The sequence below is a fragment of the Periophthalmus magnuspinnatus genome, chromosome 22 (assembly GCF_009829125.3).
Source record: "Periophthalmus magnuspinnatus isolate fPerMag1 chromosome 22, fPerMag1.2.pri, whole genome shotgun sequence".
Classification (NCBI taxonomy): Eukaryota; Metazoa; Chordata; class Actinopteri; order Gobiiformes; family Gobiidae; genus Periophthalmus; species Periophthalmus magnuspinnatus.
Genome location: NC_047147.1, coordinates 7632998 through 7648332, shown reverse-complemented (window position 1 = coordinate 7648332; position 15335 = coordinate 7632998). Strand labels below are relative to the sequence as shown.

At 37.6% G+C, this 15335-nt stretch overlaps 3 protein-coding genes across 4 annotated transcripts in view; 2 read left to right on the top strand and 1 right to left on the bottom strand.

Annotated features, from left to right (window-relative positions):
• Nucleotides 1–324: 324 nt before the first annotated feature.
• On the bottom strand, nt 325–6592 carry LOC117390525 (tetratricopeptide repeat protein 9A). Its single transcript, XM_033988278.2, has 3 exons — nt 5957–6592; nt 3775–3957; nt 325–2428 (listed from the first exon to the last, which is right to left on the bottom strand). Exons 1-3 carry the CDS (start codon nt 6450–6452, stop codon nt 2349–2351), a joined length of 759 nt encoding a protein of 252 aa, XP_033844169.1. The 5' UTR covers nt 6453–6592; the 3' UTR covers nt 325–2348.
• A 1874-nt stretch (nt 6593–8466) lies between these two features.
• On the top strand, nt 8467–10963 carry med6 (mediator complex subunit 6). Its single transcript, XM_033988105.2, has 8 exons — nt 8467–8509; nt 8777–8936; nt 9018–9109; nt 9542–9624; nt 9737–9845; nt 9925–10040; nt 10123–10150; nt 10258–10963. The coding sequence occupies exons 1-8, from the start codon at nt 8488–8490 to the stop codon at nt 10389–10391; spliced, it is 744 nt and encodes a 247-aa protein (XP_033843996.1). The 5' UTR covers nt 8467–8487; the 3' UTR covers nt 10392–10963.
• Nucleotides 10964–11589: 626 nt separating this feature from the next.
• Nucleotides 11590–15335, top strand: part of pcnx1 (pecanex 1) — a 41771-nt gene continuing 38025 nt past the window's right edge. For both annotated transcript variants that reach the window (XM_033987661.2, XM_033987660.2), the window contains exon 1: nt 11590–11998. In XM_033987661.2, the coding sequence (XP_033843552.1) occupies nt 11846–11998 (153 nt within the window). In that variant the 5' untranslated portion in view covers nt 11590–11845. The remainder of the gene's footprint in view (nt 11999–15335) is intronic.

The window sequence follows — 15335 nt, the reverse complement described above, 5'->3', positions numbered from 1 at the left end:
AAATGCCTTGGCCTTTATTTTGAAAGGCACCTCAATGCTACTGTGTCATTCATGTACTCTGCTTTGAGTCTTACACTGTGTGTTGTAGTATAGGACTTTGTATTCTGCATTTGTTCTGTCCTTGTTTTTTTTTTTAATTTTCATTATAACTTATATATATAGATTTTGAAACTGACCTCTCATCTTTTAGTGGTTACTGTTTTATTTTATTTTTTGCAGATTTATTCATTCAACAGCTCTCTGCATAACCCTGTAGCTGCAAAGATCACCTACATTTGAACACTTCTGAATTTCCTTATGAAATACTTTTGTGTAAATGTATATTGTGAATGCATTTCTGAGGAAGTTTGATAAATGAAAACACAGGGTGAAGAATGCTCAATGTTACCAGTAATAAGCTGAGGATGGTTCATGTTCTGATGGAGGTAAAGTGTATGTGAATGGCTTGTTTTTGCACTTGAAACACTGATTTGAGTAAAACTATGTAAAAGTAATGTCAAAGAGCATTGCTGTCTTTGTTGGTCTGAATGAAGCTAAAATTATCATTTACTACTAAAATGTATTTTCAAAACCTTGGACCCACTGGTATCTAATGAATCACTTGTACAAATTAGTTTTAGCCATACTGGATTGGTATTCTGGTCATTTGTAGCCAAGTATCTTTGTCAAAGCCTGATTTGGATGGGAGACTGCTGGGAATACCAGGTGCTACAGTGAGACAGCAGTGTCAAAACTGTCATTGTCTCCTTAGACAAGGCACCACCCACATTGCCTTGTATGAATGGTGTGTGTGTGTGTGGGTGTGTGGGTGTTAGTGGTGTTTGGAGAGGCTGATGGTACAGATTGACAGGCTTTCTTGGGTCAATCTGCCCCAGGGCAGCTGTGGGTACAGCAGAAGCTGACTCCTGGAGTGAGGAGTGAATGAATAATGCCCAAATTCTAAAGCATCTTTGAGCATCTGGAAAAGCGTAATATAAAACGAATGCATTATTATTATGAAATGCATGGTATATTTAAACTAAATATCCACAATCCACTAAGTTATATTTCAATAGACATTTATTACACCCGTACAGTAAACTTGAAACACAGTATTTGTCAATACAGAAGCAGCGAAGTGAAGTGCTTTGACACATATAGCTTGCCTTTTCTTTCCATTTTAAATCCTAGACATTTCTATAAACTATTTACAGTTTGTGATATGTCTGGTAACTGCACTTAGCAACTGTGTGCTCAAATACGCACTCCAAGCACCTAATGTTTGGTTTTAAAAGGTAAAGCACCGTGCAAAAGTTTTAGACGATAAAAAAAAAATAATAGAAGAACAAATATATTCTTGGTCCTTTTATGACCTTAAAACAACAAATATAATACAAGTATTTGTCAGAAAACTCTTGCACAGTAGTAGAGAAGTGTGCTTGCTGACTAAAGTTGTAAGTCATGCGTTGTGGTGATGACATCTTGTGCGAAGGCAGGTGCTATCTACAGTTGCTGAACTCAAGTCTCGTTGTTGGTCCTGACTCTATCACAAGTGTAGGCCTGTTCATGTGCAATGTTTTGACTGGCAGTGCATTCATTTCTTGGGTTAAGTTTGTTCATCAGAGGATAGACAGAAAACGCATCTGAAAATTACAATAGCGGTGTATTCTTGTGTTGAGTAATATTGTTGAAACTAATAGCACGTTGTGATAGAAATGCTTTGTGAAGAAAATAAGTCACTAAGCATTGTTTTACACGTGCAGCCTGTATGATGGCGCCTATGCAACAAATTGTGGTGCACTATGTAAATTCAGTCATTTTCTACTCTACAGAAGCTTTTGTTGGATTTTAAAGGCTTGTGTTCCTATCTGCTGTGCACCATCATCTAGCTATAATAATGTAATAATAAAGGTATAATTTAAGTCCTGTCAGTATCTTTCCTTTTATAACAAATCAAATCTGTTAAATAAATGTAAACTTGCTCTCCAGACTCACTAATTCACTTAACTTGTTGATCTTCAAACTGTTATGGCAGTACTAAACTTAAATATACACTCAACTCATTCTTTGTATGTTTACATGTTACAAAAATGTGAATAAATTCATATAGGGACATATAATTCAATCTTTTGTATCCCCACTGAACCCACCCGGCTCGTAAAGGTATAGTAAAGTAGCACAGTTATTTAAAGAAGCCTGAAGCTCACAATGGTGTAAGATCACAAAACCGGATGCTGTTGTGCAAGGCAAAAGTTCAACTTAAAGAGATTTGCAGTGGGATTTCGAACCCACTGTCTTTGAAAAGTCTGAAGTGTTGAGACTGGGTTGATTTTCAGATATGAGAGAATCAAGTTGTCAAAAGGCAGTGCTTATGTGGCCTCCTTCTCCCTCTGAGCATTCCGGCGAATTTTCATCTCGGTCAACTGGATGTACCGGATCACGTTGGTGTCTGCAATAAAAAACCAAAACAGGGAGATGGTTTGTTTATTTTTTCTCAGTAATAAAGTTTAACGTTTTACTGGGAATGAATGCAATGTTACTGTGTTGTCTTGTCTGGTTTAATTCTGGCTTAGTGCTGGTTTAGTCCTTCCTTGTGATTTTTGGGAAACCATCTGCGGTAAGGGCAAGCTGCAGAATGATGGATGCTTAACTATTTACAAGTCAAGGTACCATATTACATTTTAGGGAAACAAACAGTTTTAACAATAAACAAACAGTGTAAATGTGATGAGTTGTTATTGCTACTGTTTTACCGTATCTTTTTGTTTGGTACAGGGTAATTCATGTTCCTATGTCTCATTATAATATTCATATATCCTTGAAAGGGATAGACTTCAACTGATTTTTAGTAATGCATGTACACATTTTCCCACTGTCCTTTTCTGACATTCAAATATAGTATACTGTCATTTTACTTATTTTGCTCACATGAGCAGCTGTACCTACAATCCCCTTATCAGCCCCGCTCCACACAGTCAGTATTAAAGCTTCAGAGAGTTTCTCTGTTGGGGCCAAGTGCAAAGCCAATATGTTTTGCAGAGCTTTTCTTTCTGTTGTTACCCGGCCTGACTCACCCATTTACCCCAAACCCATTATGTCTTATGTCATTTTGTTCACAGAGTTTTTAAGAGGTTACACAACAACAACTACACCCTATACATTCCCATATAAAGTGAATCAATCAGATTATCAAAGCGTCAGTGCAGTAAAAGCTGCTCATATTACCAAATGAGTCATTGGATCAATGAGTGCAGAAGTCAATTTTCCAACTAAATGATTAGATTCCAGGCAGAGCAGAGGTCTACATGTCCGATTAGTATGTTTTGATTTAAAATAATCAATTATACTGTATATGTCTCATTACACTATTTTCTGATCTAAGTTATAATGTTGTAACAATATACCTGAAACTACCTCTTCATGATATCACAAGGTGGAACAGAGCATTTTGAGCTTTGGAGATCTAGACAAACTAATAATGCAGGATTACTCAAACATGAATGAAACAAAACACAACTCCATGTATGTTTTTGAGGAGCTAACAACATTATAACATGGCTTAAATATCACAAAAGTCAATTTTGTGTAATATAGGACCTTTAACCCATGATTTACACTATATCTTAAAAAAAGTATGAACAAGGCATTATCTTCATGTAATGTATGTAAGAACGAGCTGCTTAAAGTTATTTCAAGTAACTTCCATTATGGATATTGTAATACATTTCAAAATATGTGTTTAATGATCCTATTAAATGTGATTGTCAGCAAACTTTCCCATGTCCTTGTCTTTACCTGATGGTTCCTGCTTGTGTGACTCCTTCAGGTAGTGCAGGGCTTTCTGGTAGTCGCCCAGGTGGTAGTAGGCCACTCCAGATCGGTACAGTGCTTTGAAGTTCTTGCCCTCTTTGTGCAGCACTTTGAGACAGTACTCTTTGACTCGCTCATAGTTCACCAGCTCCATCTGCAACAGGCACGCTAAGGAGGCAACACATCACAGGTTAATACAGTGTACGACTGTCAACAGTACTTTAATGAAAGCTGTTTTCATGTACTTTTTGTAGTATTAGTATCAATTATATAGAATGTTTATAAATCCAATTATATACTATTTTTTGCAGAAGAGTTTTGCATGATGTGAAACTGCCTGTAACTCTAATGTGCTCTCCCAGGACCCACCAGACATCAAAACTGTATTCAGAAACATATTTTTAATACTAGTTTTTGGATTTTTTCCCCCGGTACCAGTAGAATGTAACTTTTTTTAGTAGTAGCATTTGTGCTCAATATATTTTGTATGTACCTTAATTTATACATGTGGACATTTGTTTTTCTTTTTTGGAAACACATGAGCAGCAGAAGGTCAAACAATAATCTTTCTATAACTTTTTTTTTTGTAAATATCAGTATAAAGTGGTGTTCATTATTATCAGAAAAAACGTTCTGATGCCATGTATTGCAATTTAAAATGTGTGTTAACAGAACTGCCCTCATTAAGTAGGCTACGGTTGTTAAAGGTCAAAATTATTTTCAGTTACTGAGTGCAATTGAAATAATAAATGACAAAGCACTGCACCATCAGCTACATAGAGCCTAGACTAAATTGGAACTTGTCTAATCTGAAGAGAACCTGTAAGATCTGACACAATATCGTCATAACACTGGCCAACTAAAAATACCAGCCCTCATGTTGGTGAAAAAACATTATTCTTCTAATTAAAAAGACTGACACAGTTGCTTTATTAGACAAATTGGACTAAATTAGCTGCTCCCGATAGCGTGAGATAAGAGCCTACTCTGGTTAATTCTCTCTGATGAATATAGGAGCTTTAATGAGGGACCTTGAGGCAAAGGAGGGGTACAGCACCATGCACAAGTATATGTGATTATAAAGAGACCACAGTGGTGAGTGGTATCTGTACAGAGAGTGACTCATACAAGTATAAATAATTCATGAGTATTCCCTGGATCTCACTGTTTTTAAAGAGACTTCTGTCACGAGAAAAGGTGAATGACGTCGACTGAGCAAGGCTGACGTAAGGCAAGGCAAGGAACTGACACAAAACCGGTGTTATCTGGTTCAAGACGTGTTCACCAAATAAATACGAAATTATACATATGCTTTAATCATTTCAAACTCAATTTCAATGGAAGGAAAAAGCTCAATACAAAAAAGAAGAAAAATAAAACAAAAAACAAGCTGCACTGATATACTACTTTTTGAACTCTTTTCTCTTTTATCATCTCATTAACTAATCACACATTTTATACATATGGAAAAGAATAGTTTATTTAATTGCACTTTAATACAACTTCTGAAAATCTGATCAAATGACAACAGTAATGGCAATACTAATTTGACAATCAGTCTGGGTATTGATTTATTTTATGAGCAAGAGCCAAAATTATGCATTTCAAGTTTCATCACTGCTGCAAGAATATATTTAACCTGTACGTTTTTATCCCAGTTTAAGCGTCGGACTCAGATTTCACATCAGCACATGTTGTTTTGACTCAGCATTGGAGTTTTGACCCCTGACCTCCAGCACAGAAGGTACCAGTTGTCTGCACAGGTTTGAGAAGCAAATAGGAGTAATAGCACTTGGATGTTACTATATTTGAAAAAGGCTGATTGTGACTTTACACATGCACAGGCTTCACTACAATAAGCAAAAACATTCAGGCTTCTAAAACTTATGTCAGCTTTTGTATTAATCATCATCATTTCACTGTGATTTTCTCCTGACAGCACCAGAATGGAAATGCCTTGTATAGCTTAGATAACATGTGATTTTGCAGTTGTTTTAGGTTATATTGTCAACTGGCTTTTTAGTATTTCAATAAAACATACAGCTCCATAGGATATTTTTCAGTTTTTCTGCATTATTATTTGGATGCATGCTTTTTATTCACCTTCCAATAGACTGTATAAGTTATGATAGGTAGTTATGGTCACATCACAGTCACCAGTCCATACCTGCCAGGCTGTTGTAACACTCCAGCTCAGCAGTCTCCATGGCGCCTTTCTGTTCATCCGTGAGCGTGTTGCTGGACTTGGTGAAGGTGGTGAGCAGCGACGACGGGGACTTGGGGCCACTATCCGGGTCCCCGAGCACCCTGCACAGCCCTTTGATCTCCAGCAGCGCGCGGTGGTATTTGCCTATCGCCTCTCGGTATTTCTTATCCTTGTAACACTGTGTCCCCTGGCTTTTGAAGTCCAACGCCCGCCTCACCACATCCGCGGGCTCGTTGCAGGACGGTTGTTTGACCATGGAGCCTCCGTGGTGCCTCTGTTGTTGCTGCTGCTGCTGCTGCTGTTGTTGAAGCTGGAATCGGGCATCTTTGGTCCGGCTGGTGCCAAGTGGAGGCTGCGCGCTCGGAGCCTGGAGCCTCGGGGAAGAACCAATGCTATTCTCGTTCATCCCGTTCTTATCCGCCTCTTTCCCCGCTTGAATCACGCTCATCTTCGACATTATTACCGCGCTGTAGCTGCCCTGTTGTCCGATAACTGTTGAAATGGAAGATAATAAAGCTAATTCACAGCATCCTTTGGGTCATCGTTGCGCTCTCGCCTCGTCAGTGTCGCAGCTACGTCCTCCTGGTAATGCACGCTCTATCGCAGCCTATTCTAGTATGATCGCCTTCTCCAGAGCTGATTGGTCTAAAAATGCAGGGCCAGTTGTCCCTTGGGGTGCTCTGGCAAAGACGCAATCACTTATGAGTAATGCAATAATCTCAATACAACGATGGATGGACTAATATCATGACAAATTAGCATTTCTAGACAATTAACTATAGGCTGTTTTATTCTCCAAAATGATCTAATTTATTTAAGGCTATAGGTTATACAGTCCATTAGCCTTTAAGCTTAATAATGAAACTGGCAACTTGTTTCTTTACTTATCTTATTCAGTTCAAATCCAATAAACCCTCACAAAACATGGCAACTCCAAACAAAAAGCCTTTGTCCATTCATCTCCCTCTATTGACCTTTAGCCTAAGGCCGTAGGACCTGATTTAAATAAATAAAACAAATTAATTTACAAACTTGATTTCAGCTTCATTATTCTTTTTTAATGGGTGCACGTTCCCAAAGCACAGATGGTGGTTTCCTTCACTGTTACATAGAGACTGCCCCATGTTTGGCCTCTGTGTCTGCCATCTGCTTCAGCTGAAGGATTCTTTGAAAGAATGTTAGAGCATCATGATAGAATTAGAAAAACTCATAATCTTCACTGTGCAGTCTTAATTTAGACACAGCTGGGGGTTTAACCCGTTTAGAATATTTTATTTAAATTGTGTTATTTAAGACATAACATAACTGGACAATTGAATGAAAATTCTGAGAAAAGTGCTTGCTGGCAGTACAGAAGTAATAAGGTCACGGTAAAATATTTTGAATTCCATAAAGATCCATAACAGTAGGCCTCCATTTCTTAAAACAGAGGCTAAATCAGATCTACTGCCTATGTGACTTATATTGGAAATAGTGCAGTGCTCATTTACAGTAATGACCAGAGACAGGCACTTGGCTCAAATGACATAATCTCCTCAAGTCTCGGGAGAGTTGCTTTCAATCTGCCTCTCTGATCTGAAATTAGAGGAATGCATTCACCTCCAGCCAGATCTGTCCGATAAACACCATACGGCCTGCACCATCTTGTCTCCTAGACTCCTGTTTAGTCCCTTTGTCTACATAACGCTCCATATGTTAGTAATGTGTTCTGTTCTGTACATTACCTTATGTAATTGTGATTCTGCTGGAACCTGCATTTTCAACATCAATATAGTATGCAATCTAATTTAATCCATTTATTGCAATGGATTGACATAGGCCACATAATACAATACTGTGCTGCAAAGATGGAAAGTAGTGATAACATTGACGACTAAACATGACTTCAGCAAAACCAATGTTTCCCATTAAAAAAGTGAACAATACATATCTATAAGCAATAGGCTAAACAATGATTGGACTACTGAACACTTTGCAATGTTTATGGATTGGATCATTTATTATCATTTATTGCAATATACTGCAACATTATTTACTTCCACATTTTAGGTATCTTGCCATCATCATGTGCTGGTGTGTTTTGGCTCATCTGTCCAGTCATAGTCATGAGGCAGTGGACTCAGCTGTCTGTCTGGGTGTGTCTCTGGAATGTCTCTGTAGAACAAATGCCTCTGCCCAGAAATAAAAAGCATGATCCATATTGAAAATAACACACTGTAAATTAAAATAATATCAATGTCCATTAACTTATTTATCAGACTAAGCAATTAGGCTTTATAATGCATGTTGTTTTGTTGTTTGCTTTAAATTGTGATTATACATACGGCATGTTTTGTTAATGATAACTGCAATAATACTAATAATAATAGTAAAAAAACAAGACAAAACAAAACATGAAAAACCAAAAAATATATATATTTTCCTCAACACTTACGCAATCAATCGGCGACAAGAGCTCCTACGTCATCATTGTGGGTCTAATTGTTTACATCATGGCGTCGGTAGATTTCCGAGGTAGAAAATTTTAAACTACATCCACATCGCTACAAATTTTGACAATCTGTTGTGATTGTTAATAGCAAAGTGCTTTCTATCATATAATAACGTTCATAAATTATGAGCATTATTAGGTTAGCTAAATAATACACCTTTGTTTTCATTGGCATTAGCCATTGGAGCTAACTGTAGCATCTCGACGGCGTCTGTCACGTCTTTGTTCGTTTAAAAAGACTGAATCATTATTAAACAAACCCATTGCCATAATAAATATGTCTGCTGCAGAAAACCTTCTTGGGATTTCCTGGGTAGACAGCGGTTGGGTGCCGATCCTTAACCCTGGAAATGTACTAGACTATTTCTCTGAAAGGAGTAACCCTTTTTATGACAGAACCTGTAACAATGAGGTAGTTAAGATGCAAAGGCTGACCCTGGAACATCTCAAGTGAGTTACCTTTTTATATTGGGTCGATAATAAAAAATGTATCATTGCATATTGGTTTTTAACCATATTTTGTATTTTCAGCCAAATGGTGGGAGTGGAGTACATTCTTTTACATGCTCAGGAACCTATTCTTTATATTATTAGAAAACAACAGAGACAATCTCCCACCCAAGGTAAAATAATTTAAACTCTATATGAGGACTAAATAATCTCATTAAGTAACAGTGCATGTTTTATAAAAACTTCTGCAATATGGTTTGTGATATATGCTGTGAAACTTAAATATCCCCTTTAGTTGTGAAGTCTTCCAGGGCAAAACACTGGATTCATGAAATGTTAGTTGTGATATGGCTAGAAGGGGACATAAAACAGATAGATCAATAGCACACCTCTGTTGTGTGCAGTATCGGGATTGTATTGTAGCATTTTTATAATGTTGCCAAAAAACTGTATTATCTGTCCTATCAATCATAGAGAATATATACAGTCTATGCATTCAATACATATCACAGTGTCGTGGAAAAGCCTGATTTACACCACTAATGATAATGTAGACTTGTAACAATGCGGCCATCTATATTCAAATTTGACCTTATACATTTCAGTTATTCCTTTGGCTGACTACTACATCATAGCTGGAGTTGTGTACCAGGCTCCAGACCTGGGAACAGTCATCAGCTCTAGAGTGGTAAGAATTAAGACATGAATTAATGAATAACATGAATTAATAATATTAAAATTATATATTTACTTTGAACACTTTTCTGTTTACTGTAAATTACATTAACTATATTTTCCAGCTGTCTGCAGTTCATGGTATTCAGTCTGCATTTGATGAGGCCATGTCTTATTGCCGCTATCATCCATCAAAAGGTTACTGGTGGCATTTCAAAGACCAGGAGGAGAGAGGTATGGGGTCTCTTACTGCTTTGATTTTCCTTATTGTATAGAATATAATGAATAACCAGTGTTGATCGTCGCCAAACAGAAAAGACCAAACCAAAGTCAAAGAAAAAAGAAGAACCTAGCTCACTGTTCCAGAGGCATCGGGTTGATACACTCCTGTTAGATCTGAGGTCAAAATTTCCTCCAACATTTTACCAGGCAAGGTTTTATCTGTTTATTTCTAATATTTTCTTTCTCATCCAAGTGGCAATGATACAATATTATGGTTCTTGATTTTCAGCCCAAACCTGGTGAAAAGCCAATTCCAGGTATAATTTACTTTTATATCGCCATAATTTTAAGTACCTTGAAATACTGTAGGTTACTCAATTTACTAGATAAAAAGGTGTAATCTTTTTGACTTGGTCTTTTACAGTTGAGGTAAAGAAAGAGCCTGAACCTCCAGCTGAAACGGTCAAACAGGAGGAAAGGGAACCAGCAACAAAGTCCTCTGCTCCATCAGCTCCCCCAAGTAAACCACCACCAGAGAAACGAGCCAGACTCCAGTGACCTACTCTTCTACCACTCTGTTCAAAATAAACCACAGTAATGGTTGGATTCTTCACCCGAACTGACGCTCTTCTCAAATGACAGTATTTAGTGGCCCAAATTAACTAGAGGATTATTTTTGGAGTCCTGATTGCATCATCACTTGAAATCATTTTACTCAATTTACAAAATGCGAAAAGTGAACTTATTAGTGTTTGCCACTAGTACTTCTTTATCACCATCCAGCATTTGCAAATTTTGGCTTTAAGATGATGGTTTATTATATTGTAAGCGTATGTGAGAATATATTCTTATGAACGTGGGTTAATACCTTGTTCATTGCTGCAGCTGTATTGCTGTTTATGCAAATGATGAGGCTGCTTAAGCTGACACAGCATCACTATCAGTTTACGGTCGACCTCAGCATTCTGTTGCATTGAGTACCTCTTTGTTATCAGCCTCCTCCAACATGACAAAAGAGGTTAAAAGATAAACGTTTTCTCTGTATACATGTATAATTTACCTTTTTAGTTTTTTGTCTATTTTTGTGTCTATGGTATTTTGTTTTGTAGTAAAATATATCAACTCAAAAATGTTGATGCTTTGTAACATGTCTTGTCTCAGTTCTTAACATTTGCATTTAAACTTAACTGGAAAAAGGAGAGAAAAAATGATAGTTTTTTATTTTTTATATTTTATATTTTACAAACTGTTTTCTGATTAATTTAAAACCATGTATGTATTGTGAATAGCCACCAAGGTCTTAGATAGTAAATATAAATATAAATGCATTCAAAATATATGTTGATTTCTGAGGGGATTATGATGATCTGCAACTTAGAACTAATAATAAGTAATGCAGTTTACAAATACTTTTTAGCTTGTGGTTTCTGAATGGATATTGTTGTTGGAATGAGTCTAAACATTATTCTCCAATCTAGTTCAACCTCTAGAAGACAGGCATCTATTGTTAAAATGTAGTATGAGGGGTTATTTGCGGTTAATGTCCTCCTCTTTGGTCAAGGCAGTAAAATACCCACAAGGGGGCGCTGTTAGATTAAATTTGGCATCGCTTCTTTAATGCAACTCTGTCAAAGCTGCACGAGGTCACGTTCAGGTCATGCACTTTGGAGCCACTCTGCTTATAAAAATAGAGAATGAAATGTCAAAAAAGATTAACAGATATGAAATTACAGCATTTGAAAACAAAATATAGTAGCTGCTATCACGCTACCACAGCTAACCCGAGAAGAAGTTGTTCGCAGGGCGTGGTGGGATAGGAGCTGCTCGGTGGAGGACTGGATGGAAACAGTGCCCCAGCTGGCTGCTGCTAGCTGCACACATGAAGATGGCTGCAGAGGGGATTTTCAGGCCAGTGTCTGAAAACAGAGCTCCGTTTGTCATGTTCGCCGTCGACTAGCCAGCGTGTCTCCCCCGGTTGATGGTGACTCGGACGGGGATAAAACCAAAACAACATGGGGTCCCAGACTTTACAGATCCTGAGGCAGGGGGTCTGGGCTTCAGTCACAGGCGGATGGTACTACGACCCCGACCAGAACACCTTCGTAAACGCGTTACATCTGTACATCTGGCTGTTCCTGTTATGCTTTCCCTTTACGCTTTACATGGTGAGTCCTGTCTCTTGTGGTTTTGTTTATTATGACCGTTTTTATGACCGTTTTTTTTTTTTTAACCGAGGACCGTTAACGGGAGCTCAGGCAGTTGGAGGTTAGCCTGACCGTTTGGATGGTCTCGGGCTATTCTCTGGAACAGGGACAATGTAGCGTTTAAATCCATAACAGCACACTCTTTTTAGCTTTAATTCTTTCTTTTGCAATCTAAAATCCTTAACATTACCTCCTTTATTCACCATTATTCCTTTTTTAAACGTGTATGTCCAGTTAGTAGTTGTAAAGCCAGAATGCTCTTTTGTTTAGCCTCAACTTGAGTTCATCCAGACATAAACGAACATACAGGCTAACATCAGTGATAGAATAAATACCCTTCCCCCTTAATCTACCCCTTTCTCCCCTGCCCCTGTGGGTATATAGACCTGTACACTGATTTGCCATATCACCAGTTTTCAGGCGCTACCAGCTGTTATTGTGAAAACCACAGCTCACCAGGATGTAGCAGACAGGAGGAGATAATACTGTGAAAGATAAGGACTATCTATCTTTAATATGTGTTTATCTCTAGAAAGCCTGTTGCCAAATACTAAACTGCCCATGATCAAAGTTCTCTTGGTTCACATGCTTGTTTTTCAAATTAAAAGGCAACCCACTATTAAAAGCACCTAACACTTCCAATCTTATAGCCTGTATCATAGATTTTTTTCTTTCATAGTTTAAACACACTATTATGCTTATTTTTCAGTATCCTCACCCACCCCAAGAACAGACAGGTTTTTGGGAAATGACATAATACTGGCATGATTAATATGCTGCCATAATTCTATTAATTGCAGGAACAGTGCCCAAATGTGTGGCACATGCTGATGCTTTTCATTGATTACTAGACAATGCCTGATAAATTACATGAGTGACAATGGATTATGATTTATTTATTTATTTATTAAAATTAATCATTGCAAACATTCAAAAAAGAGACTGGTTTGTAACAGATCTTAATGTTTTGCATGCTGTTATTTGCATTTTTAAACTGTTTTGAATATGGTAAAACTATAATACAAATATGGTAGGTTACAGGCAATAGATACAGGTCATCAATGTGTAGTCAAATAAAGCACAAACTTTCTTTTGTTTTATGACTTGTTTATCTTAATTACCTCAGTGGTGTAAGAGCTAACTTTCATGTTGGATGCTCCGTTTACTATCTGACTTTTGTCTAGGATTTTATGTTATTGACATTGAGGTCTTTGCCATAAATAACACAGAAGGTGACTTTTGGCTTGCACAAACTGGGCAAACACTCTTATAGGAACCTGGTATTACATGTATTGCAGAAGTGATATGTGAGTGAATTACAGTGCCTGTTGCTATAAATGCACAGGGGAAGTCATGTGTGTGCTAAGCTGGCTAACTTCTATATCGAGAGTGCAATGTTTCGTATCGGTTCTGTGGTCTACCCTGCTATTCCGGGAGTGGAAATACATTGGTCAGCTCTGTCGTTTATATAGTGGTTTGTGTGTGATAAACAGATGCAGTTCTACTCACCTCAAGGACAGGACACCACATCGGCTGCGTTCATACTGCAAGAGTAATCACAATCAAATCGGACTGGATATTTGAATGGTCACAATAGGCAAATAGCAAATACTGCAATTATTGGACACCTTTCCAAACAACAAAATATACTGTCTTATCATCTATTGTCTATAGATTATTATCTTTGCTAATCTAAACCTGTTTACAAACATGTTTTGAAGTACATGTGATTCTTGCATTAAATTATCAGTTCAAACTTCATTCTTCTCTCAAATGCTAATCCATCTGGACATGTTTAAAATGTGAACTTTGAACAGGATTCAAATATTAAAGCATAAATTGGAAATCTTATCATTATCACAAAGTTTGCCTGAAAAATTGCAATGAGATATTTCGCGAAAAAAGCCTTCGTTTACACTTACAAACACATGTCGCATCAAAATTGGGATTAATCCTTGACTAAACCAGGAATAGACAAGGCAAGGCAAGTTTATTTGTATAGCACAATTCGTACACAAGGTAATTCAAAGTGCTTTACAGAATAAGAAAGACATTAAAATCACACAAATCAAAACATAAATAATCACAAATAATCATCATAAAATTAACATTAAAAGAGAAGAGTGCAGAATAAAAACCTTTCAGTCGTATGCACAGCTGAACAGAACTGTTTTGAGCCTGGATTTAAACATTGTCAAAGTAGAGGCCTGTCTCACATCTTCAGGAAGACTGTTCCAAGTTTTAGCTGCATAAAACTGAAAAGCTGATTCCCCATGTTTAGTCCTGACTCTGGGCACCACCAGGAGGCCGGTCCCTGAGGCCGGTCCCTCAAATTGCGAGATGGTTCATATGGCACTAACATGTCAGAGATATACTTTGGACCTAGGCCATGGAGAGACTTATACACAAGCAGAGCTGCTTTAAAGTCTATTCTTTGAGCTACAGGAAGCCAGTGCAGAGACCTGAGCACAGGACTTATGTGCTCGTACTTCCTGGTTCTAGTCAGGACCCGAGCAGCAGCGTTCTGGATGTACTGCAGCTGTGTTAAGGCTCGTTTGGAGAGGCCAGTGAGCAGGTCGTTACAGTAGTCTAACCTACTGGAGACAAATGTATGGATAAGTCTCTCTAAGTCTGGCTTTGACAGTTTACCTTTGATTTTTGCAATGTTTTTAGGTGGTAAAAAGCGGCAGATGTTATTGATTTGATGTGGCTGTTAAAGTTCAAGTCTGAGTCCATTATTACCCCTAGATTTCTAGCCTGATTTGAAGGTTTTAGAGAGAGAGACAGGAGGTGACTGCTGACACTTTCTCTATGTTTCTGTGGGCCAAAGATGATGACTTGAGTCTTGTCTGAGTTTAGCAGAAGAAAGTTGTTTTGCATCCACACACTGATCTGTTGGATGCAGTGGCAGAGTGAATCCACTGGTCCATAGTCACCTGCTGCAGTGAGACATAGATCTGAGTGTCATCTGCATAATGAATAAACCCATTCTACGTCAGGACTAAACTGGGACTAGACCAGAACAAATGTGAATACAGCTATAGAGACAGAACAGTTGTAAATATCGTATGGACTTCTTGAAGTGATTCAAGCTGCCTGTCCATGTAGAGCCTTGAGTATATCTGATAAAGCATTCAGAATAATTGATATCAGCTCTTAAAATTACAATATAGTGTGACATAAAGGCTAAATGTGTTTTAGTAACCTTTTTCCAGATTATATTGTTTTGAAAAGGGGTGAGGACAAAATCTGGACAATTGAATACATTCTGAATCTTAACTTACATTTTTTATGTATT

Bases quoted from the DNA above. Each gene is read 5' to 3' on its own strand.
- LOC117390525 (XM_033988278.2), bottom strand. From the start codon at position 6,452: ATGTCGAAGATGAGCGTGATTCAAGCGGGGAAAGAGGCGGATAAGAAC. The intron at 3,958-5,956 runs GTATGGACTGGT...TTGCCTCCTTAG, and splicing joins GTGTTACAACAGCCTGGCAG to CGTGCCTGTTGCAGATGGAG. The intron at 2,429-3,774 runs GTAAAGACAAGG...TTTTTATTGCAG, and splicing joins ACACAAGCAGGAACCATCAG to ACACCAACGTGATCCGGTAC.
- med6 (XM_033988105.2), top strand. From the start codon at position 8,488: ATGGCGTCGGTAGATTTCCGAG. The intron at 8,510-8,776 runs GTAGAAAATTTT...TGTCTGCTGCAG, and splicing joins GGCGTCGGTAGATTTCCGAG to AAAACCTTCTTGGGATTTCC. The intron at 10,041-10,122 runs GCAAGGTTTTAT...CTTGATTTTCAG, and splicing joins TTCCTCCAACATTTTACCAG to CCCAAACCTGGTGAAAAGCC.